General features: G+C 40.4%; 1 protein-coding gene across 1 annotated transcript in view; it reads left to right on the top strand.

The window, feature by feature from the left end:
* The first annotated feature begins 245 nt into the window (after nt 1-245).
* Nucleotides 246-26,839, top strand: part of DLGAP1 (DLG associated protein 1) — a 105,065-nt gene continuing 78,471 nt past the window's right edge. Inside the window, exons 1-2 of the mRNA XM_035124393.2 lie at nt 246-1,202; nt 16,563-16,777. Of these exons, the coding sequence (XP_034980284.1) occupies nt 246-1,202; nt 16,563-16,777 (1,172 nt within the window). The remainder of the gene's footprint in view (nt 1,203-16,562; nt 16,778-26,839) is intronic.

Below are 26,839 nucleotides of genomic sequence, written 5' to 3'. Positions count from 1 at the left end.
CACCTTAGCTACTAACTGAAGCACAGCACAGCAGAGATCAGATTGTGTTAGTTGCAGTTAAGTTCCACTGAAATGAATGTGAAAAGTTAGTAGTGACTAACATAAGTCTCATTGATAACCCAAAACCAAATGTGCATTACCAAACCATTTCACATTTTTTTTATTCTCCATTTTTCTAGGTCTTTCATGATGATCTTTGAGTAACATAAGCATATTCAGATGACTCTGGGGAATTTTTCACTTCAATGATGAAAGGATTATCTAGCAGCCGCAGCCACCATCATGGGGTTGCCTGTGAACCAGCATGTGACTCTCTGGTACATCACTCTGAGAGGAAGCCATATTTGTTAAATCCTGTGGAACATCATCCTGCAGATCACTCTTACTACACTCAGAGGAACTCTTTTCAGGGAGAATGCATGGTTCCCTACAACGATCAGATTGCTAGCAGCACGTTCCCTCGGAGACATTACAATTCCCATAATGAGCTTAAAGATGAGTGTGCTTTGGTGCCACACGGAACAGCCAATAAAAGTAATCGCATTCCTGCCAATCTTTTAGACCAGTTTGAAAGGCAGCTTCCTATAAATCGAGATGGCTACCATACTTTGCAGTACAAAAGGACTGCTGTAGAACATCGTAGCGATAGTCCAGGGAGGATCCGTCATTTGGTTCACTCTGTTCAAAAGCTTTTCACAAAGTCTCACTCTCTCGAAGGCCCATCAAAGGGAAGCATCAATGGAGGCAAATCAAGCCCAGAGGAGACACAAACTATGAGGTATGGCAAACGTAGCAAGAGCAAAGACCGGCGGTCAGAAGGAAAATCCAGGTCAAATGCTTCAGGATGGTGGAGCTCAGATGACAACCTAGACAGTGATGTTTGCATTTACCATGGACCAAGTGGGGTTATGACTATGGGGAGATGCCCTGACCGTTCTGCTTCTCAGTACTTTATGGAAGCCTACAACACTCTCAGTGAACATGCGGTGAAGCCTTCCAGAAGCAATAATGATGTCAAATGTTCCACTTGTGCAAACCTGCCAGTAAATCTGGATGCTCAGTTAATGAAAAAAAGCTCTTGGTCCTCTACGCTGACGGTGAGCAGAGCCCGTGAGGTTTACCAAAAGGCTTCCATGAACATGGACCAGACAGTGGTGAAAGCAGAGACTTGTCAACAAGAGCGGTCTTGCCAGTATCTTCAGGTACTGTATGTGTTACTGCTTGCATTACTTACATTGCCTCTGGTTCCAAATATGCCTTACACTGAGATGAGACTCCAAATGGGGAGATGAAGGTGGAAGTTAATGCAAATTATGAATAAATCTGCATTTTGGTTGCTAAGAGTCAGTGTTAAAAAGAATGGATACAATGAGGAACTGGTTCACTTTCTTAACATGTGAAAAGAATGAGAGCTTTCTGAATAATTGGGGGGATTAAAAAGGCACTCAATACACACAATAAGGCACAGCAGGGTCACAAGGGAGCTAGAGGTAGTAAGCTTTCATTTAGCATTACAATCTCAATGAACCTAATATTACCAGAACAGACATTCATTAGCTTCTATAATCTTAGGATTTGCCTTCATTTTATTATTTTGTGATGAAAACTGGAGCCCCTTGGAACACTTAGTAATGCAATTCTGTTTTGTACCCTGTGAACCAACCTACTATCCATTTTTGTCACATACAGAAAACCCTTACGAAATAATTACATGAAGTGATCAGATTGGTGTATCTAGCTGTTATTCCTTTAAGAAAGAGAAAGCTCTGACTGGAAAAAAAAATGCAAAGTTGAAAGACTGAAATTATTGAATGTTCCGATTATACTCTTTAAGAGTACATCACTGACTCCCTCTCAAGCTGTTTGCAGTTAATAAAGCGTCACTATTTTTCACCAGTATTGTATCTTTAAATGTCAAGAATCAGATGTCTGCTCTTGGAGCTATCATACTGCCGGTTAATGTTTGTGGCAAGAACGTGGATCAGAAAATTAACACAGTTTCAGGCTTGCAAGATCTGTGGATTGCTTTTTATGAATTTTATTTTGAAGCAGAAATGGCACACCTGACTGTGCATGGACAGTGGAGTAATGTCAAACAAAGAAGAGAAAAGACCATGAGGAAAAAAGAGGTTTGATCCAAGATATCCTTATTGTTGTTGTTGTTTAAAAATAGTGAATGATTGCTGTGCTGTTCAGTTTACCTTGCTATTTAGCTCTATTTCTATGCATCATATGTTGCAGGGTACTTTTCTCCTGTGCTCAGCTTTATGGGGTATTTTGGATGAGTCTAGAGTCAGGTAGAGGAGAGGATTCTACTGTCCTCTGAAAAGGTCCAGCTTAGTTGAAACCTAGGTGACCTACAAATGAATCTGGGGTACCAAAAGAGGTTCAGCTTTTAATATATATTTTGAACACCAGTTTACATCCAAAATTAAGAATTATTTCACGTAATAATGTATGCATGTATGTCTCTGTTTATACAGAATTCCCTATACATTAAAAAGTAAATATGAATGCTTCCCTGCACATATCTCTGTGTTCATATAGGATTCCTATACATTAAAAAGTGGGAATCTAGGGGGATGTACTTGAAGGTAGCAAAATAATGGTACTCGAGCAGGGGAGGACGATGTTTTGGATGTCAGGTCAGAAGACGATTGTAAGACTCTTGTTTTTTATTAGCTCTCTTAACATCAGGCACTTGGCACTTATAACTCTTGACCCAATATGTGACCAGGTGGTGGGAAAGGAAGTGAAAAAATTATACCAGCTTCATCTTTGCATGAGCCCTTCCACGGGGACTTTGCAGATAATATTTGACAGGAATAGACTTGTGAAGTAGAATTAGAGGGCATTATCGGTGTCTGCATGGATAAATGTCCATCAGTCCTCTAAAGCGTTATGCAGAATGGCTAAGTTTACATATTTATCATGCTATGTCTACCTTGACTTAAATTAGCACTTGCCAAATTCGAAACAAATCACCATAATGTTGATATATTAGGATTGTTTTTTTAAAAAAGAAACAAATAAATGCCCTGAACTATTATACATGCTACTAAATCCTGAATTTCAGTCAAATAAAAATGGCAAGTTGAAGAGGCGTTACAGGAGCATAGTTTCTCCCCCCACCAATTCTTTAAAAAGCCATACAAATGTAAAGTGTGCACACTTAAAAACTCTTGCATTGCTCATCCTCTGTAAGGTGCCATGTGTACAGTGATGATGATGTACAGATGATGCCAATGGGTTGTAATCAACTAAGTTTTCTTCTCAGTAGTCCTATTGAAATTAATGGACCTAACCTAGTTCATTAATTTATGTGGGTCTACTCTGAGTTTTTAATGTTTGATTGTTTATATGTGTGTTGGAAGCCACCCAGAGTGGCTGCGGTATAAATAATGTTGTTGTTGTTGTTGTTGTTGATAACTTAGTTGAATCCCACCCAGTGCTCACATAAAATGTGTTGATCAATGAGAATTCTTAATTTTTCAAGCAATACGAAATTCATCTGGAGGGGGTAACATCTAAATTGGATAACTTTTCAGCACAATGAAAAACAATGAATCAATTTAAAAGTTTAAGAGGGTGTGACCTCTTGGTTAGGGCAAGAACAAAGAGGCTAGCTCTAATATTCAGTTGGTGGGTGTCTTTAGTATATAGAAGGCACAATAGTGGATGGCTTGTGTGTATGTTGCAGTAGACTCTATATAAACCATTTCCCTGCATTCACTCAATAAGAACTGCTGGATGAGGCAGGGCAGGTAAATCTGAATCGCGAGCAATTCCAGAGTACTTTCCTAGAGTATTTCCAGAAAACTTGTGTGGATCTGCTCAGGGACATCGCAAGGGAGGTGCGGGGGTTGCAGTCCGCCCTGGGTATCATGCCTGGTGTGTGTGTGACAAAATATCCCTGGGTGGATTGGCGTGGCAGCACTCGCACCCCTGGTGGGCGGATTTTTGCAATTTGTCTCCAATGTTCAACAAAACCGCTTGACCGATTGCACTCATATTTTGACACAGAGTCAAATGTGACTATGAGAGCAAACCCATACCATTTTTAAAGACAGATGTCACACCTGGGCCAGGTAAACCCCAAAAACCACGTGTTCCAGAACTTACAAATCAGAAGAAAGTGCATGCTGGGAAAAGAACCAGGTTGCAAACCAGTGCCCTCTAGCGGTGGCTACACTGGTACTGCACCTATAAAACCTTCGTTTACATACTAGACCGAAGCCTTTACAGACTAGGCCGAATGGAGGTACTGAGTCGCCTGGGTGAGGGTTGGGGAGAGGAGGGGACGGGATGGGTCAGAACACAGTGGGATCAGTCACAGGGATAAGCTGGGGGGAGGAGGGGGCTGGATATGTCATGGATCAGCACAGGGTGCGGGGAATCACAGGGATACATACGCCTGTGTAAACAGAACACGTGTAAAACAGGGGGACTCAGAAGGTGAGTGGAGTCTGAAGGGGGACTCTGAGGCTCCATTTAACAGGCTGAGCCACAGCAACGCGTGGCAGGGCCAGTTAGTTTGGTATATTTTGGGATGAAAAAAAATGCTGCCACTATTATTTCTAGCTGGATTTTTGTGAGTTTGTTAGTGAATTTCTAAAACGAAAAATTTGGGCCCTTTGGCTGTCTAGATATCACTCCAAATCCTTCCCCAAACCTGGAAGATATTATCCCTCATCTCAGACATAACAGAGGCTGATTATGAGAAGTCTGGGGTGATGTACTCTGATGATGAACACAGATTATTGCTTCATGTTTTCAGAACTGCACCATGCATTGCAAATATGTTCTGCTGTGCTCTGGGTCAAATGAAACAATCACTTTTTTGTCCATTGGTTGGAACACTTTGTTCTCTTAATTTAAAGGGAAAACATGATTTTTATAATGAAAAGTTGATTTTTAAAAATATTTTTGGGGGATGGGTGGGACAGAGGAGACTGCATACAACTAGAAGCAAGTTTTCCTAACATTAAATAAGATAAATAAAATAAGTGTTATATAAAAATTATAAATAAGGTATCTGAAGAAGTGTGCATGCACACGAAAGTTCATACCTATGACAAACTTAGTTGGTCTCTAAGGTGCTACTGGAAGGAATTTTATTTATTTATTTTTTGTTTCGACTACGGCAGACCAACACGGCTACCTATAAAAATTATACTTGTTCCTCCTTACATGGAAGCTCTTCTTCCATTCATAGATGTGAGGAGACAGTGGCACTCTACACATGTGCAATGGTACAGTTTTCTAAATAAGTACTATACAGGTTATTACCATGATGCTATGATAGCTGGGTACAGTACTCTCTTGCAGTTCTTCTGATTTTAACTTTCTGATGTGCTCTTCAGTCTTCTTCACATACCTGCCATGGTTGTTGCTTTGGCTTTAGCCTGTCCCTGTCCCCCTGTCCCTTCTTCTGCCTTCATAGCCTCTTCTTGAGTCCCTTGCCAGTCCTCTTCATAGTCCACCAAAGGCTGTTCAACTGACCCCAAACAATGCAAAACCTGGCCTTATATACTGTTCAGCTGGATCTTCCAACCAATCGATTTGTTTCTGAAAGAATTCCAAGCCATTGTTGTGGACCAATAGATGTGAATGGAGTGTTTACCAAATGGCCAATCATAAACTGATGTTTGGCTGGTACAGCTCTTACAAAGGCCAAGCATGTATACTTCTGCCATCCCCTTAGCAACAGGGAGCAACTGTGACAGTTCACCTGCCAGTTGGCCTACTGCTAGTAGACCTTGAATATTTTGTATATTACATTCTGTTCATGTTTTGCCGTGTATTTTATAATGCTGCTTTGTCTCAAATGTCTTTTGAAAAGCAACTTACGAATCTGTTCAATAAATAATCTGTTACAGCCAGGGGTCAGGGAACTGCTTCAGAATATGGCCGCTTGCTTTAATATAAGAACTTGCTAGTCTGACAATTTCAAACTGGTGTTAAAAGTTCATTACTGGCTTCCATACAAATCTTCCATACAAAGGACCATACAAATCTCTTGGTTAGTTAAAAACCTTTTCTGAGGTCTTGCTTCAGGTGTTCCTGAGCTGAGAAGGCTAGCAACCAAAGGTGTGTGTTGGCCACTTATGAAGCGTTCATTTAGTGCTGGTTTGTGTTTGTTTTTGGTCCCCTATTCTATTTTCCCGAACACCTTTCCCTCCTGTCGTTGCTATTTTAACTTTGAAATGCGACTTTTATAATGTTCAGTATGTGGACTGGGTGGTTATAAACCACTCTGAAGACTTGGCAGGGAAAAGCTATATGAATAAATAAGTATAATGGTGTCTCCCAACTATATGAATATCATAAACTCCTACCAGGAAAAGTAAAGTGTTGACCTTTGTGGATAATAATGTTGTTGTTGTTGTTGTTGTTGTTGTTGTTGTTGTTGTTTAGTCATGTCCGACTCTTCGTGACTCCATGGACCAGAGCACGCCTCTGTCACTTCATTATCTAAGCCACTGACAGGAGCACTATGGTGGGGAGCAGGTCTCTCCTCTTTCAGTTAAAGACAACTCCGGGTGCTGTGGGAACAGGGGCAATATGTTTTTTGTGCTCCCCACCTGAATAAAGCCATGTTGAAAAGAGTGGAGGGAACATTGCTGCCTTCTTTCCATTCTGAACTGCTTCCGTCCAAGCTTTGGCCTTTGACCAAGCTTGCAGCTTGTTTACTTTAAAACAGGTTCCTCCCCTCCCCCTCCCAGTAGAGCCCATATACAGGGCCTTACATGCTCTGGGGAGCCATTGAAAACTGAGACATTTTTTTATTTTACCCCCCATGCTGTTTAGCATCTACATGAAACCACTGAGTAGGGTAATCCAGAGTTTTGGAATATGTTGTCAGCAATATGCTGATGACACACACACTCTACTTCACCCTTACATCTGCAGGTGAGGCAGTGGATATGCTGAACCATTGTCTTGCCTCATTAATGGAATCGATGAGAGCCAACAAAGTGCACCTCAATCCGGATAAGACTGAGGCACTGTAAGTGGGTGATTCCCTAGGCCAGATGGATGGGAGATTGTCTGCTCTCGATGGGGTTACACTCTCTCTGAAGGTGTGGGTACATAATTTAGGGGTACTTCCAGGTGTGTACCTGGGGGTTGGCAAAATGCCCCCTCCACGGTGCAGACCCACAGGGGATGCAAAAATCACGCCAGATTGCTCTGATAGAGATTGCCTGGATGACACTTGCCTTGGAAGAATTTGAGATTAGGGTGTGGAGGGGTTGGGTGACCGGATGGCTGGTATTGCTACCACCATCTTTTTGATGCCCGCTTGTCAACTGGGTGCAGGGGAAGGAACCCTGGAGGCAGTGGTGGAGGCTTTTCACTCCTCCAAGCCTGTCTTGACACCACACACACACACACACCTGCTCCCTGAGCTACCCTTCTGTAGTGAAGGGTCCAAGTTGTATTGGGCGCAAACAGCGCACCCTTTCTCTTACGTTCCCCCATGTCTTCTCCATCTTCCCAATAATCCTGCCCCAGTTTTTTTAACTGGCAAAGTTCAGTCAGTTAAGCCAGACATTTCATCTTGCACAGTGATGGGATTAGAAGGCAACTTTCCTGACCTGAGGCTGAAGAAGTTTAAAAGGTTTCATGAAAGTGCATCCAACGAAGGCCTGTATATTCCTCCTGAACAGAGCTTTAGAAAAGAAACACCTACCGGTAGATACAGTTTATGACAGAATCTTAACACAAATGAAGCCATACTATGAGGCCATGTCAGCTATATCATCAGAAGTCTCTCTCTCTCTTTTGTCTGGAAAGAACTTGAAGAATCTGATTTTAAGTGAGCTGGGAAAAAGTGCTGCTGATTTTGGACTTCACTACTCATTGTATGTAGATATTGTGGAGCATGTGTCTGAATTGGAAGTGTTCAAAGCACAAGTGCAGGAGCTGAACAAGGAATCAGAGTCAGCAACTCCCCTGGATTTGCTGAGCTCTGTCAATACAAGAGTACTATCTGGATGATATTTCTCCAAATATCAAGACTGCACTTTGAATTATGTAACCTTAGTAGTGATTGTGGCATTTTGTGAATGCAGCTTTAGCAAGCTTAAGTTGATAAACGATTATCTCCATTCTGCAATGAGCCAAGAAATATTGTCCAGCCTTGCCCATATTATCCATCGAACACAATACAGTGGTACCTTGGTTTAACAACAGTCCAGTTTAAGAACGATTTGGTTTACTCCACAAAACGGAAGTAGTGTCCCAATTTTAGAACTTTACCTTGGTCTAAGAATGGAATCCAAACAGTGGAAGGGCACCAGTGGAGGGAGGCCTCATTGGAGAAAGCGTGCCTCGGTTTAAGAACAGTTTCAGTTTAATAATGGACCTCTGGACTAAATTAAGTTCATAAACTGACGTACCACTGTAATGGGTCTTTTCTGCTGTGATTCCCCATTTGTGGAATGCTCTCCCCAAGGATTCTCGCCTAGCACCTTCATTACATATCTTAGACGTGCTGGGGAAAGATAGCATATGTAGGTCAAAGAAAAATAAAATTAGTCTTTTAAGTTGTTGGTTATTCTGTGGCAGCAAGTAACCTTGTACCATTTTGTTGCTGTCATTCATTTAAAAGATGTTAAAAGATTTAAAAGATGTCATCATTATACTGGATATGCTTCCATATGAGTAAGTATGGTGTGGACCCTTTTTAGATGTATAGAAAAATATTTATGAAAAGCTTTAAAAACTGTGCTGTGCATGTGGAAAGTTTATGATCACTACATACTGCTAGTAGATTACAGACATCTGGTTAGGTGTAAAAATTAAGGGGGGAAATTAAAAACTCTTCCATTATTTGAATGAAAAGCCAGACCAGATTTTGGACATTCTCATCCTCTTTGCAAACTTTTAAGAGATAGAAAGGACAATCTGGTTTCACCAGCATTAAAAATATCCAGAGAAAAGTCAAATGCTTTTTATTTGGCAGCATCATGATAGGGAATTCCTAGAATCAATCCAAAATAAATTAATCAGATCTATTAGCTTTTCTACTTCACACTCCAGCTTGATAATTGGGTCAGAGGTACATCTTTTATCTTTTGCCTTTGAAAAATATTGGATCATTATGAAGTGTTACTGCAAGCTTACATGTAATGGATAACAAGATTGCCGACATTATGGATATTAAAACATTGCCCCATCAAAATGTGATCAGTTAAACTTGATTGAGCAAAGCAACAGAGATCATTTATCAACTTGGATTTTGTTACTTGTGGCAATCTTATCCCTTGGCCACCAAAACTTTGTAAAGGGTGGCTGTACTTGTTTTATATACATTCTAGCTAATTTGCTACAAAACGTTTTAAGATTATATTGTATTAAAATCTCCAGGAATAACCCAGTCAACATGCAGGATATATCTGAAGAAGTGTGCATGCACACGAAAGCTCATACCAAAATAAAAACTTAGTTGGTCTTTAAGGTGCTACTGAAGGATTTTTTTTATTTTACTTCGATCCAGACCAACACGGCTACCTACCTGTATGCAGGATATAGTTTACATACCCAGTGATAAATTTGTAAACCACAGTGTTGTGTCACAGCCAATAAAGTAAACTATGGTAGGATTCTTATTCCAAACAAAAACCTTTATTTCTGGCTTTATTTGGCACTTTGTTGTGTTGTGATTATATTTGTTCTACTATTTTATAATATAGTTTTTTATTTAAAAAATGTTTACTTTAACAATAGCTAAAATTGGGTGTTCCTTGTTTAACTAAGAATGAAGGACTTGTATGGTTTAAAGAAGTGGTTGTGGATGCTAATATTGCTGTGTTACACATTTATTTATATTATGTTCCTCTTATAATTATGTTGTGTAGAAAACATGAACCACTATACAGGACAAGTTTGGTCTACTGAATATGTCAGATGCTGTTGTATCACAACATCATATGAATTAATTGTAGTATACAAAAGGTAGCCACGTTAATCTGCTGCATATGGCGTATGCTTTATGTATTAGAGTAAACTTCATCAGATGTCTGAAATGTAATGCTCAGTTGCAGGTATAGATACACGTTTTGCGGGTAGAGGCAGTGTATACTGTGAGGTCAGATGGACAGGAAATGCAAAAAGTACAGGGACTACTTGGTTACAGCTTGAATGCATGCTTAATAGCACAGTCAGTGGAGGCTGGTCCACTGGGGCTACAGGGGCATAGTCCTCCCACCAAAAAGCGGTTTTAAAGAAAATCCTCCCCCAAATCTCAAAGCCACACATTTTCCCCTGTCCCACATACATTTTATACTTACCAGTACTTGATCTGAGTGGCATTTCTGTCAATCGCATGTTCTCTGGCCAGTCACATACCCTCCAAATGTCCTGCTTTAAGCGGGACATCCCGGCTTCTGATCCCAATCCTGGATGTCCCATTTTGGCTTCTATGCTCCGGGCGCTTTTTGGTTCCTCGCTGTGACATGAGTCAATTGGCTCACACCAGAGCACAGAACCAGAAAACGGCTGTGAAGCCTACCATGCCCCATCGCATCGCTACTCTTCTTCCTCCTTCTGTCACAGCAATTCCGGAAGCTGGCTTCTGGAAATAGGTCTGCTGTGCCAGCAGAGGAGGAGAAGGTGGCAGCAAAAGGCAGGAGTCGGGGCGAACGGCCTGAGTGAAGGAGCACAGAGATGGGGGGGGTGAAGGTCGTGCTGCCCTAAATCTGCCTCTGCAATGTTCACTACAGGTGGCTGCCTTTAAATGCAGTTTAGAGATTACAATTGATAAAAATAGGCTGCCAGGATGATAACATGAGCCAGGTTATCAAACTAGATGGTATTACAGCTATAATATCCTATTCCCAATTTTAAAGACTTGCCCCCTTTTCCTCTGGCCCCACACTTCAGACTACTGTTGCAGAAGAATCTCTAGACATGCAGCAGACTCTCTCTCTCTCTCTCTCTCTCTCTCTCTCTCTCTCTCTCTCTCTCTCTCTCTTTGGGGGATGCTGGGAAGAGTTAGGAAGCTCATGTTCCACCCACTCCCCTCCGTGGGCAGATCCATGGATCCAAACCAATCTGTTCTATCCTTGTGTCTTATTACAGAGTTTTTCTAAATGTTCTATTTTATTATTGTTGTGTTCCTTACAAAAAAATAATTTGAAAAGCAGAGTATAAATACCTTTAATAAATAAAATTTAACTTTTCTTGGATATTAAAATTTATCTTACCAGCATATAAATATATGTTCAAAATTATCAATCAGATTGACTAAGCTGAAGTAGATCACCATTAAAATTCCACAAAAGTTAAGTGGCAGATTTTAGAAATACTTCAAAATGTTGATGTGTTTTAATTGGGAACATCCTGTATATGCTTCTAAAGAGTGCTTGCATGTGCTACAAGACATGATTACCTATCACCTGCAATGGTTGACAAAAGCTAACTTGGGTTTTAAAATGTTGTATAGGAAGCACCTCATCATACAATAATAATCAGTCAGACATTTCTGATCATTATTTCTCAGAAGGTGATCACTCTCATGCACTTACATGTGCTTTCTTAAATTCTTGGCTCACATGACTTAAAATTCTCCTGTTTTGAGAGTGATCAAATACACATGTCTAAAATTATAATTATGTTTCTTCAGCCCCTTTGGGATATTTTGGCATCTTAACAGTAAGCATAAATAGTAGCCATTCTATTTGGCTGAATTAATGTATGTTCATGATAAAAGACCATAACAAGTGAAATTCAGCAAATGAATGGTGTTGTAGTGCTATGTAAAGCAGCCATAAGTTCAACTGAGAAATCCCAAATTGCATAAGTTTGAAGATCTGCACAGAGCAGTCATTAAGCATTGTTCTTCAGTTGTGTAATTTCATTTCATTAAGTATTTGCATACTAATAGGAAGCTTTGGTTACATGTCTCCCATTGTGAGTGATGGCCAACCACTCCCTCCCTCCCCAGACCTAGTGTTTACTTGTAAACTCACCCACATTTGCCTTGGCAAAGCCCAAAAGAAGCTTAAATGCTCTCGGCTGCAATAAACTATAGCAATAATGAGATGAATAATGAATGTATTTTGCCACAAGGACAGTCTATTTGCTTTTTCGCCTTACAAGGTAAGCTCATAGTGATCCTAAGACTAGGGCAACTTTTTTCCAAAAAAAATTAGAAGACGTTGCTATGTATTTTACATTTCATTTATGTGACTTTATTATATGTACTCTTGCATATAGTTTTATATATTTTTTTTTTATTTTTTTGGCTGCTGATGTAACTATTTGATTTTATCGGCACTAAACCAACATGAAATAGTGGAAGATGAGTCCATGCTTCTTGTCCTGGGGGATATTATTAAGCCATTGGCTGTTGATGGTATTTCATATGGTAATTTGTCTATTGTGTGTAACATGAAACCAAATAGATAATTTGAGCAGGCAGTAGAGATTTCCTTTTACAATTTTCATTCTTGTGAAGTATATTATAAATTTATCAGTACATGTATGCTATGAAAAAGATTTTACAGTAAGTGACCAATTTTTATTTTGGAAAATGTGGACTATTAAATGCTTTGGTTGACTTAAACCATGTGCTAGTACATTAACTCTGCAATGAGTCAGAAAACACCACAAGAAGACTGTACATCAATTTCTATTAATGCTCTCTTGAGGGGAAACCGGAATAGTCTCAACGCAATTTAATAAGGGATCAAAACAATATTTTAATAAAGCTGCCAATATTCATTTTTGAAATTTAATACAGCTATTTAATCTGTTAATTTTTAGCCTTACTTTTCTCTCTATTTCTAATTCTTTTTTTCTGCCAGCAGTACTATAGCCCTTTTGTAATGTACTCTGATTTTAATTTCATTCTTGCTCTAATAAGCTAGAATAGGAGTGTTGAGCTAGAATCAAGAAGACCCAGATTCATGCTTTCTCAGCTTAATCTATCTCCTAATGATCCTTATGAAAGATGGGAGGTGAAAACCATGAGCTCTTTGGAAGAAGGGTAGCTTAAAATGTTATACACACACTGACTCTTAAATTCAGCCAGTGTTAAGCGGCTTGTTTTCCCCATTTTTCTATTGGTTTTCCAGCAGTCACTGCTTTAATTAACCTGTAAGGGTGAGGATAACCAGGGTATGTCTGTCAAGGGTCATAGCCAGGACCAGGACCCGCTAATAAAAGATAATAATAATACAGGATCTGTGTTCTGTAGTGTAACAATCACAGAGCTGAGTTTGGGGGGGGGATACAGATACATCCAACAGCTGGCTGCTGTGACCATGTTACATTGGTCAGTGGCCAATAGCTTCTAGCTACTAACCTTTATTATTGTTTGAGGCGGTATCCTCATAGGAATCCATAAACTGAAGAGGAACATAGGGGCCATTTTCTGTGCCATTCTACAGGGTTCAGGTAGTTTAAAGAGCCTGGTGATTCAGACCAGAATTAAACGCAGCCATTCCCAGTGCATTGCCTCCTGGGTCTTTCTACATCCCCATTTCCCATTATTTCTGCCCTCCAGTGTTGTGGGCCTGGCTTATAAAGCCTGGACAGTGGTTTTCATTAGCAACCATTGGTTTCATGATTTTGCCCTCACGGCTTTTTCAAAGCCAACTGAAACTGAGAGCTGTTCACACAAAAAATCCCATCCCTTGCTGTGTCCATACTATCTGCTTTATTTTGGAACGGTCCACATTTGGTCCAGGTAGCTACTGTGTACGTTGGAGTTTGGTGAATAAATTGCAGCAGTGTACAAAAACAGTCTGGTGTGACTTCTCTTGAGAGGATAAAAAGGCACAGTATCTCATGACAGACACACCCATTCTGAGTATAGGTTTTTACCTATGTTCAAGATGGAGCCAATAGGTTAACACTACTAGCACATGCTGTTACAGACCCAGTTTGTAGTGGAATTGGGTTGTGAACTTTAAACAACAGCCTTGCTATGCATGCCAGGGTTGACCAGATCTGAGACACTTAGCGCTGGATCTTTTCTTTGCAAAAAAGGGAATGCAAGAATACCAGACAAGAAATGAGGGTTTATTTACTGACCAAATGTTACAGCAAGGATGTTCTTTCCCTAATGAATAACCCTGGAAATGAGGGATAGAGCACACACACAAAATGTATACTCATACAAGTACACATACCAATTGGTTTTCCTGGTCTTCTTGGTTCTGCTAGGGCTTCTCCTCAGTTGGCTTCTCCACACAAATTGCCTTCTCCAAATTGATACTGAGACAGAACTACCTCTTTATACACATGGGGTGGTGAAGCACTCTCCTATACCACAGGCTCTAGAATGCCACTGGGTTGTGAAAGTAATATAGCCCAAACCCAAGTTTGTTCCAATACTTTCCTCTTTATGATGTGCATGATAACATCCTGCCTTTGCATAGGCCCGAAGTTTAAAGCAGCAAAAGTCCAGAATGCTGACATTGCCTGTCTGCTAAGCCAAACTTGCTTTTTAGCCCCCTGTAAGCAAAACTATTCACACAAAGACACACACACATGTAATTGTTTTGTACTGGTTGCCATGCAGCTACTGAAGGTTGGACTTATTATTATTATTATTATTATTCATTTATATGCTACTCATCTGACTGGGTTCCCCCCAGTCACTTTGGGCAGCTTCCAACAAATTAAAACACAATACGACATCAAACAGGGCTGCCTCCTAGAATCTTCATATCTTAGATATCTGCTTAACCAAAATTTTTATAAATTAACTATTTTGGGTAAAAAGCATTATAAGTCTCCATGTAAGAACTGGCTAATGAAAGCTGTGGCTACTCAGTTCTTTTGTTTTTTAAGGAAATCTTCCACGCATGCATTGGAGAGTCATATTGTACAAGAATGACATGTTCTTTAATTCCAAGGAACAGGGCAACCACTCTTCATTTAGAGCTTTTTGAGTGCATCCAGTACTGTAACATTTACAGTTTACAGGTAACACTAAGCCAAACCATGGCTTAGCACAAATGAGGAAACATGTAGATTCCCATACCCCTGCCACTCATGAGCCCTGGTTTCGACATGACGCTGAGCCAAACCGTGGCATAGACCCAGACAGAGCAGCAGCACCAGCAGGTCTGGAGGAAGCACCCACACATTTGCTCATTTGTGTTAAGCCATGGTTTGGTTTAGCACTATTTGCAAACTGGGCCTATATTTTGCAAGCACTCCTCTTGCTTTTAGAGTAGCTCTTCTTTCAATATGACCGAATTTTGTTATAAACTGAGAAAGAAGAGGAATTATCTCTGCTAATGTCAGTTTTGCATCATCCCATGAAGCACACAACAGTCTCCAAGTGCGTCACACTTGAATAGTTATGAGAGGATAAGGATTGTTTGATTTGTTGGATAAAGGGAAATCTCTCCTATACAGGTCTTGAGAAAAGCTAAACCAATTTTCTCTGTCTTTGTAGCAGTACCTGCAATTACGTCACTTTCTTAGCTAGACTCGCATCCAGCAGGCAACCAAGCACCCACTCACTTCTTTTGAATCCTTCCCAGAAGCTGCTGCTTCTTCAACTAAAGCTCTGACATAATCTATTTATAATACCCTCCAAATGCCGTTTGCAGATCACAATCCATCGTATGTGGGAGCGAATCTTTGGAATAAGATGTTTGGTGTTGTATCTGGACCTATTTTGCAGCCATATCAATCAATCAATAAAAATACGAAGGAAGAGCAGTACAAGGTCGCCAGTAGGTGCCATATTAGCCCTGCAAGGCTTCATCCAATATATATCCAATATATATACAGTAACTACCATCAGTATTGTTGGAAGGGTATGTGGATAGATAGGTTCATACTTTCACTTTTGGTGGGAATGTCAAACAATGCATGGGTTTTTTTACTGTGAGGAATTTCTCCACATTCCCTTTAACTTCTAATAAAACTATGCTTCTTCATCATTTTGGATCTAATGACAAGGTATTCCTGCACAAAGACCTTCTGAAGCAATTGTTTACAACAGCAGTCACGTAGAACACACAATTAGAGGATGCCCAAACAACCTTCTAAAGAGCAGTAGAGTAATATAAACTTGCTCCCAGTTTTTAAAGATGTTATAATGCCAGGATTTCTGGTTTGTTTTTGTTTTTCCTATGTGAAGGCACTTCAAGCATTTGATCATTTTCCAATTATATACAACTGCTTATATGTACTTTTTCCCCTTAATATTATTTGGCTGCATTATTTATACAAGTGAATACTCCACATTTAGTGTGCTTCTCTTTGGTTTTGCTCTAAATGCTGCACAAGCTCCCTCATGGTATATTAAAGGTTGTAGTCAGCTCTCTTTCTTCCCTAAATTTAAAAAAATCCTTCCAGTAGCACCTTAGAGACCAACAATGTTTGTCATTGGTATGAGCTTTTGTGTGCATGCACACTTCTTCAGATACTAATTTAGATTCCCTAAATTAGTTAACTTGATATACTGTTAGGTGTGCTCTTCCTTTTTGTTGCCTGTATTTTTAACTTTATTTCAAAAAAAATTAAAAAAAATCCATATATTATTATATGGAGATTTTTTTAAAAAGCATTGCATTTTGTTTGTATTACAGGTTCCTCAAGATGAATGGTCTGGGTATACTCCACATGGCAAAGATGATGAGATCCCATGCCGGCGAATGCGTAGTGGCAGTTACATCAAAGCCATGGGGGATGAAGACAGCGGGGACTCAGACACGAGCCCAAAGCCATCTCCAAAGATTGCTGCACGAAGGGAGAGTTATCTCAAGGCCACCCAGCCATCGCTTACAGAACTCACCACTCTCAAGTGAGACATTTTAAGAAAGAACCATTATTAACAATAGTGAAATTCAAACTATGACCATTTCAGTAACATTTCTGCACTAGCAAATAGGGATTGAGTAGGCATGGGCATAGCCAAGGGGGGGCAGGGGGGCAGCTGCCCCTAGATCAAGTAAAACAATAGAAATATTTAACTAACTGACCAATCACGACAGTTCTGCCCCCCCCCAAAAAAAAGTACTGGCTACGCCCATGTGAGTAGGAGGTATCAACTATGGTGTTCCAACTATGTGTTGATATGCCTGCCTTACCAATACTGTACATTTCAATATATTTCAGACTTGGTGTCATAATACCTTGCAGAGCTAGGGAGGTGGGGTCGCCACATTCTGAAACCCTTAAATACCATTTCTACTATTATTCTAGCAGCACTTAGCATGAGTAAGGAATGTGAAATTAGACATAATCCTATGTATTCTAGGCCTGTTAGACAGCAGCATACGACCCCTAAAATTACCTCTTCCTTGGGTGTTATAGTATATGTTGTGTATGCGCACCCAGCTTGGTTACATCAAATCACAGCTCCTTGATAAGTCACATAAATGATATACAGGTTGGTTTAATTGTGTTTGCGTTTTTATACTGTTATCGTTTGTCCGAGGTTTTGCCATGCACTGCAGTTGCCTGGGAATCAGAATAGATGCCTTAGCAGTTGATAGAGGCCTTTGCAGCACTCAGGCTGTAGAATTTCCTACCTTGAAAGACATGGTGGACTCCATAGCTTTTTGAAATGGTTTAATCTTCCCCTGTGTTGCTCTGTTATGTTTGTAGATGGCTGCATTATGCTTTCAATTTGTGACTATAAGCTGTCTCAAAGGATCCGCCTGAGCTCGTTTTATAAATGAATAAAATTAACACTTCACATTTTAGGTTTAATGTAGGCTGTAGGCAGAAGCACTTTTTTAAAAAACAAAACTGTTGTACCCTTGACCCTAGAGACAAATATTCAGGATGATCAGCTTCCCTCTTCTGGTAGGAGGAATTTAAGCAAGACAAGGCGTGTACATTCAGATTATCCCCGTTTTTACCTCTTTTCACATGAGACTGAAGTGAATCAGCCCATGGTGAATCAGCCCAGTGAGGAGGAAACTTTAGGAAGCTAAATTTGGCTTTCATGCCTTATACTGCTAACCTTGTTTCTCTAGTTTGTGCTGTGTGAGTTAAGGTAGCTGCTTGCTGACAGCTGTCTAGTTTCTTGGGCATGGCTGACCTGAGACATTTTGCTGCCTCGGGCAATGGACAAGATCCCTTTGAAACTTATTTTAACATTAGCAACAAGACAACATCTTCCTGAGGGCAGAGACTAGCTTAGGGGGCACAGTCTGGATGGATGGCTTCCAGCTCCTTTCTGACCTCTTCACTCTACCTAATGATTAAAAAGCATGCCATAAGGCTCTGCAGTGTTTCAGGTTGGGTATTCCCCCAAAACAAAATAAAGCAGAATACTATTCGGGTCATTTTGCACGGCCCGAAGTTGTCCATGTTGACAAAGATGGTAATCAAAAATGCCCAGCAAAAAGGTAAATGCAAAATCCTTGTGTTATCACAGTTATATAATCTCACAGTAATGTGATATGATCTGTGTTCTTCAGCGCGATATACGTACTCTAGTGTTTAAAATAAAGTAGTTTGCTGGTTAAACAAGTCCTATAGTAGGTGAATTGTCTTTCCCAGAAACAGTGTCAAGTTGTTCTATCAGCAAGCCTCAGGTTAATAAAAGTGTGCTTGTTTGTTTAATTTATAGTTTGCCATTGTCAAACAGTGAAGAACATATGGTGCCCAGAATAGATTCTAGGAAAGATGGCTATGCTGAACAGAAGTATACTCTGCAGCTATGAGCATGGAGGGGATACTTCCAGAAACCTTATATTCTATAGTTCAGGGGTCAGCAAACTTTTTCCTCAGGGGACCAGTCCACTGTCCCTCAGACCTTGTGGGAGGCTGGACTATATTTTGGGGGACCCCCCCCGACTCTCCCCTCCCTTCTCCACAGCACCGGACGAGGCCCGGTGGCTGCTTACCTGTGCCTTGCAAGCAGCAAGGGCTGGCGGCGGCGGGACGATGAGCAGCGCAAAAGGGCTGGCTCCGGAGAGGGGCTGCTTAAAATGGTGCTCAGCTCAACAAAGCCCAGCCCCCTTCCTCCTTTAGGCAGGGTGGGGAGAAGCCAGGAGGAGGGAGGGAGGAGGCGCCGCCGTGGTGTGTGTGAGGGAGAGGGGGGAAGAAATGGCACAGCTCGAACGATCAGTATCCCACGCCAATCCACGCGGTGATTCCCGGACCGTCCACAGGCCGGATCCAGAAGGCAATTGGGCCAGATCCAGTCCCCGGGCCTTAGTTTGCCGACCCATGTTCTATACTCTGTTTGGACTTGAATGCTTTTTCTGGTTCTCATTCCTTATGAGTTAGGCTTCCATTGAGAATATTTTGCCACACACAAACGGAGCATCCCTTCTTGATCTCAAAAGAGGGGACAAATCATGCATAGTTCTTATCATTTGTTCATAGAACAGCCTAAATCCACTGGGGTTGGATCTTACTTTTCCAGTTAGAAGTCACTGTATTAGATATATTACAAGTATAATTACTGTAAAACTTTGGATGGAAAGTGTTTTATTGTACACTGCTCTCTGTCCTTTTAATACTTAAAAAAAAAGCCATGAGTAAAGAATCCACATTTTTTTCATCCACTGTAGGAATGTTCCCTCCTGCGCTTACAATAATTTCTGCCCCATAAAGGTACTAAATGTCATGCTTTCCCACCCATCCAGTTGTTCTTCTTGTTCATTATTTTCTGGGGAATGGTGGGGAAACAGAAAATTTATGTATTGTTGCTGCTTTATATATGAGTAGCAAAATATAAAATCAGAGCTTTGCAATAGTCCACATCTAAGGAGAGGCTGTTTCTCCTGAATTTCACCCCCATCCCTTTCTAATCCTACCTCACAATCTCCCTCCTACAAGCTGTTCACCATGCCATCGTTTCCATGTGGTTAAAGAACACATTTTGAACGTTGTGGTTAAAATTCTGAATAAAACACAGCTTGCTCTGAACATGAAATCCACACCTCCGCTGCTCTGCTCCTATTATCCTACTAGGAAATGAGAAGTTGTTTCTTTCTTTCAGATGGCAAAATTTGCCTGTGGTGGTGTTTTTTAAAATGTTTTTCAAACAAGAAAGCTGGTGTGATTAAAATTGATTTGGAAAAAATCTGTCCAGGATTCAAAAATTAATCCTGGTGTGTGTGTGTGTGTGTGTGTGTGTGTGTGTGTGTGTGTGTGTGTGTGTCATTATATAAATAGATGAGCAAAGCATGTTAACCAGCATTAACAAAATTATGTCCGAAACCATTTCCTAAAAAAGGCACTCTTTATTAATATATACCAATTTATAGGGGTAGCATAAAAATCTGTTAGCATGATAAGGGACTATGTCCACAGAGCTGTATTTCTGATAGGCAGATATTCAGACCCTAGAAATCCAGTTGGCATAGAGGGCTCTGTCTGATGTAATTTCCCCTCCTCTCCAGTCATACCTCATGTTATGTTTGCTTCATGTTATGTTTTTTCAGGTTGCGTCCCGCGGCAACCCAGAAGTACCAGAAAGGGTTACTTCTGGGTTTCGCTATTCGTGCATGCACAGTAGCGCTAAATCACGCTTTGCGCATGTGCCCAAGCACCAAATCGCACCTCACACCTGCACAGATACGGCGCTTCAGGTTGCGGGCTTTTCACGTTGTGAACGGGCCTCCGGAACGGATCCCATTCGCAACCAGAGGTACCACTGTATAGTACTCCCTGTTCCTCTCTCTCTTCCTTTGACCAGCACTGGATGTAGACTTGCTCCAGCTTTAGGCACATGGTTGAAGTTTGTTATACTGTAAATATAAGTATTTTACCTGCATGGTTTTTACTGCTGTCATGGCTGTGGAGCAATGCAAGTTTATATGTAAGTCAGTCATATTTTTACACTTACTTCCCAGGCTGCTGTCTGATTCTTTGTGAAGTGGGGTAAGAAGCCAGAAGCCAGCTTAATTCATAGCTGGACTTGCTCAAAACAAGGTTTTACAACTTAATTCCTATGTTTTTTTAATTTTGCTGGATGGAATTTTGAAACTCTGTTCAACCCACACATATGGGTGCCTGGAGGGATAAATTGCAGTTAATATATCCTCTCCTACCCATTAAAACCCATCCCACAAAATCAGCACACTTTAGGGGGCAGTCATGGCTACTAATGCCTTCTTCATCTAGTAGTCAGTCAAAAGAATTCTTGATAATTATGCAAAAGGAAACAGATTGGTTGCCAACAGGCCATCTGAAAATACATGGGCTACATACATATTATGCAGTACATTTAATGTACATGCCTTCCCCCGAAGAATTCTCCTTAAGGAAGACCTCACTGGACCCATGATTATAAATGATTATCACCCAGTGGCAGATGCCCCCCATTTTGGCAAGGTGCTCAAGAAATGGATGCTATGTTTGGTGCTAGCATTAGGTTAAAGTGTGTAGCAGAACCCATTGAAAAAAAATCTTAGGTGAGCCAACGGTATAAGGAGGGCTTCTTTAGGATTTGCAGGGCCTAGTGTAAGTTGGAGAGAGATTTCCAATTTAGCAGCCTGGCTAAAAATGTTCATGAATCCATCAGAAGGGGAAAGCATGGCTGCCAAAATCCCTGTGCTTAGGGGTGGGTGGGTAGGGGGTAGCAGAGGCTGCAGGGCCAAGTGAATAGGAATCCTCTGTTTCTACTGCCACCATCTCTCTAGGAATTAGCTAAAAGGGTTGGGCAGGGAGATCTTTCAGCAGGCTGTGGCTGTGGGCAGGGCTTCTTGAGGCAGTGAGGCATAAGCTGCGTGGCATGCAAGACCCCTGCTCATTTGTGCATTATTGAAATTCTGAAAATTCAAGAGTTTTCTTCTTCTTCAGTCTTCTGCTTCTGAGAAATACACTGTGAAGTATATATTTCCATGGAGATGCTGCTGTATTTGCCCAAGCAAATATGAACATAGCGTTACATGCCACCCCAATATCTGCCTAGCAACTGGATGAAATTACAGAGGTTGCAGGCATGCTACCGAGGGTTAGGGCTTCCTTTGAAAAATTATGCAGAGGCTAGGGTCTTTTTGATATATGTTTTATTTACACATATATACAACCTGGAGCTTTCCGTGGAGGAAATCATGGCGGCAGCAACAATAAGCTCGGCACCATTCTTTCTGTGCAACCTCTCTTGCACTGCAGGGGCACAACCCACCATAATAGTTCCCTCTGTGCTTGCTAGTTATATTTCCCCAGCCCTAACCCCATAGTTTCTGCGCTAGCCTAAATCCTCTTTTTTAACCCAGGGGAATGTCCCTCCTTTGATGTGATAAAGCTCATTACTTCAAAGTGGATTAGCTTGTCACACCTATTCACAATTAGCCCTTGAGAGAGGGAGGAAACCAACTCATTTGCAAATGAGATTTGCCCCTTTCATCCCTTTGTGTTGCCTAAATGGCTTATCTGGAGGGGGTCACCTCACGAGAAAATTACCTGAGTTAATTAGCTGCTACACATGTTGATTCCATGGGATTATAATGTCCCACACACAACCCAGGAAGTGTGCCTAGGTTATTCACATATTAACAGTGGCTAACCCATATCTCAAATCCACGAGTCTGGCTGTTACAAGTCCTAACATACCAGTTCTAATTAAATCCTAACATTTATTAAACCCGAGCATTTAACACCCACAGATCTGTAACAATATGCAGATATAGAATGTCAGCTAAGATCCAAGAAAACAAGATGTTGGAACTTTTGATTTCTAAGATTTTTACATGGCTGAAGCATTGATGGCTGCACTGAAAACATTATCTGACCATTAATGTATTTTTCTGATTAGCAACCATAGCAGCAGGCACAGTATTAATTTCCAAGCACTGTAATACATTTGAGTTCTTTGCAAAGTGGTATGTGTTATTTGCTTTTTAAAAAGAGTTTTTAAAAAATATTCAAGAATTTTCTAGTTTGTATATGAAGCAGGTGTTAATACAGTAGTGTAAGCACCCACTTCATATACAAACTAGAAAATCCCTTGATATTGCCAAACAAAGATCACAAAAAACAAAAATATTATTGGTTGTTTAAAGGATTTAAAAACTGGCTTTGAAAAGAAATGAAACTGTAAATAATCTTCAGTTGTCAGGGCTATTATCCTGACATACCATATTACCTGGTAAGGCTATTGCTTGTGATCCCCAAAGCTATGCCTATGGGAGTCCACAGAGTCCAGCTAATTTTAATTGACTTTGTCATCTGTGAGCGCTTGCAGCCTTGTCAAGAACAATCCCCGAAACCTCTTTTTTATTTTAATGAAACCAGATTGGCAACCATGTTTGTTTTTTACTCAGTAGGTTGACAGAGAAGCTCTCTGTACATTACATGTTGGGAGAGCTGTCTCTAATATGAAAGAACTCTCTGTCTGTCTGTCTGTCTGTCTCTCTTTGCATATCTGACAGGTAGTACTGCAAATCTTCAGCAATAATATTTTGCTTTGATGCAATTTTGAATAATGTCTTAATGCATGCTCACCTTTAGCCTGTCAGGAATACTACCCTGCAAACAATCCTGGAATTTACTTCAAGGACATTATTATTATTATTATTATTATTATTATTATTATTATTATTATTATCATCACACCAAAAATAGTGATAATGACGTCTGTGTTAATCATAGAATCGTAGAGTTGGAAGATACCACAAGGGCCATCCAGTCCAACCCCCTGCCAAGCAGGAAACACCATCAAAGCATTCTTGACATATGCCTGTCAAGCCTCTGCTTAAAGACCTCCAAAGAAGGAGACTCCACCACACTCCTTGGCAGCAAATTCCACTGTCGAACAGCTCTTACTGTCAGGAAGTTCTTCCTAATGTTTAGGTGGAATCTTCTTTCTTGTAGCTTGAATCCATTGCTCCGTGTCCGCTTCTCTGGAGGAGCAGAAAACAACCTTTCTCCCTCCTCTATATGACATCCTTTTATATATTTGAACATGGCTATCATATCACCCCTTAACCTTCTCTTCTCCAGGCTAAACATACCCAGCTCCCTAAGCCGTTCCAAATTAGGCACTTGCCTGCCAAACTCCCCTTCCAGTAATAATTCAGAATCTTCTTGTGATCCTTTGCTTGACAAAATTGAAGAATTGCAGGTGTAAAATAACTCCCAGGACCTCATGCACCTTGCTTTCATTCCTCCCAAAATTAAAACTGAAGTGGCATTTTCCCCTGGTATGCTGAGATAATTTTTGGTTCTGGGCTGTTTCTTTCTTACTTCAACAAATATAACGTTTCTTGGAAGGAGTTTCAAAATTGCATTTGTCATTAACGTAAAATATTTAAATAATTAATTAAATAATAATACCATAAATACTGCAGCTGAATTATTCACATCAAAACAATAGACAATTTTTTAGCAGTGGGGCATGAAAAGTTTTTGTTTGAAGAGAGCATGGGTATCATTCAGTACAGGTTCTCTAAGGCATTATATAGACAATGATTTTAGAAACTGGCCTGCTCTGTGATCTCTGGTCAAGCATGTTTACAGGTTTTTGTAGTGCTCCGAGCAATAAAAACTTTTTTTATTGCTCGGATGGAATAATATATGGAATATATGTAAGTTGCAAGTTGTTACCTGTGTAGTACAAGTCTGTGTAAAGGTCCAAGAGGGCTGATAAAGATCTCTTATGTTTACATATAGAGGAGTTTATAGATTGCTTTCAGAAGTTCAATGGAGGTTCTTTAAGCTCAAGAGGAGCGCGCAACCCCAGAGTCGTCCGCTACTGGACCTAATGGTCAGGGGTACCTTTTCTTTTACCTTTTTACAAATTGCAGGAGGGCCAGTGGCAGCCATTAATCCTTTCCTTTCATTTGTTACTGACAAAATTATAGCATAATAAAAACATGATACATAACTTATTTTTTTTATTTTGTAAATCTATACCTTGCTTTTTGAGAAATATTTGCATCAGGGCAAAATATTATTGCTGAAGATTCACAGTACGGTACTAACTGCCAGATATGCAGAGAGAGAGAGAGAGAGAGAGAGAGAGAGAGAGAGAGAGAGAGAGAGAGAGTTAGTTCTTTCATATTGGAGACAGCTCTCCAAAACTATTTTTATCTGAGAGAGAAAGGATACAAGTCTCTATATTTTATATCATATCATATATCATCTCTGGAGAGAAAAGCAGCCTTTAGTTGCATGTAGTTTTGCCCTTAATGTAAATGCTCCCTTGTAACTCTCGCCATTCTTTTTGAGATGTTTGTTTACATTATTTACATTCAGGACATACCTTTAAAAGTGCTTGCGAGGCATATTCTGCATTTGCCATAGTTTGACCTGCATGCTGAGTGTTGAAAGGATGAGCAGTTAAGACATGAGCAGATGGTCCCTTGCAATTCCAGGGAGGATAGACAGAACAGATTTTAAAGGTTAAGCAAAAGTGTGATGTTCCTGCTTCAAGAACAGTTTTCTCTCTGGATACTTTTAGATAGCATGTTTGTAATTGGCTCCTACAAAAGACACCCACAGCAGGGAATTATTCAGGCATATATCTGTGGCTGTTGCCTCTTGACAATCCACATAAGATGCCCCTGTAGGCTCAGCTTTGGGCTAAACATTTGACTATTGAGCAGCTACTGAAGAAATTAGTCAAATATTTGTTGCTGTAGTAATACGGTAAGAACAAAAAACCCAAAATACTAGTTGAATGTCAAGGGTGGTTCCATATAAACCCTTTGTACAGGGTTCTTCTCTGCATTTCTTCCTTCGTTGAGTGTCGGATCAGTCATTAGCCTCTCTTTTCTTGCAGGACTTCAATGAATAGTATGTTCAGTGATTAGATTTGGTGGAACACATATTCATCATACTGCACAGACTTCTTCCTAGAGGAGAGTGTTGTCCTTAACTGGATTTCAAGTCATGAGCTTGGGTGTGAATCATCTTCTCAAGCCCAACTTTTTCACACTGTTTCTCCTATAAGTTAGGGGGTTCAGATGAACACAGTCACAGGTTAAAAGAATGTAAGAGAGCATCACATGGGCTCACCCCACCGCTGTTGCAACTGGTGGCCACCATTATCATCAGCCACCTGTGCAAAGGGGTCCTGTGCGCATATTGACATATGCATGTAGACTTCCTCCATAGACGTCCCTTTGCATAGTCAAACTCTTGTGTATAGGCATCCTCTTCTCATATTTGCTGAATTGATTGGCTGAGGGCCTGATGACTTGACATCAGCCCACTTTCTCCCTCAATCCCTAAGGGTGTTCATTTGATCGCTCTGTGGTATGAAGCCAGCATGACTAGTAAACTTTAGGCTTATTCCAGCTGTTGTGTCTTTTGTTGCTCTGAAAAGTTCTGCTCTTCTGGAAAGTTTTGGGCTCTTCAAATGATTACTTGACAATTTTCTTGGGGTGAAGGCAGACTGTCATTTTAAAGTGAGTTGGGAGTAGTTTGAATATACATTTTCTGCATTCTGAAGCATTTCATTTCAGGAGAGATAGAATAATACTTAATACAGTGCCTGTCTTAATTCTTTGGATCCTTGCATGTGTGCACAGGAAGAGAGAGAGACAAACAGAAATCAATTAATTCCTCCTCTTCTCCCGAACCAGATATAATTCTGTAGCGGAAAAGACAAGTGGGCAGAATGATCAACGGTTTTTGAAATGCATTGCAAACAAACATGTTTTTACTTGTCATGGCCACTGATTAGTATGCACATTTTAAAATGCACAATTAGTATGCATATTTGTTCAGGAAATATATGAATTGCAAATGGAAAACTTGAATTAAAACAAAAACTAAATCAGTGATTTAGATTGCTTAGATTTAAATCCTTCCTCTGTTCCAGTGGCAATCCTTTTTTGTTTAGAATATATTTGGGTCATTTCCAGCCATAATTCCATCATTAATGGTGAATGGGGTATGACCAACAGGTGACAAATAGCCACAGGCTGGATGTGGCAACTTTATCCTGCCC

This window comes from Zootoca vivipara, chromosome 8, assembly GCF_963506605.1.
Source record: "Zootoca vivipara chromosome 8, rZooViv1.1, whole genome shotgun sequence".
Taxonomy (NCBI): Eukaryota; Metazoa; Chordata; class Lepidosauria; order Squamata; family Lacertidae; genus Zootoca; species Zootoca vivipara.
This window is presented reverse-complemented; position numbering and strand designations above follow the sequence as displayed.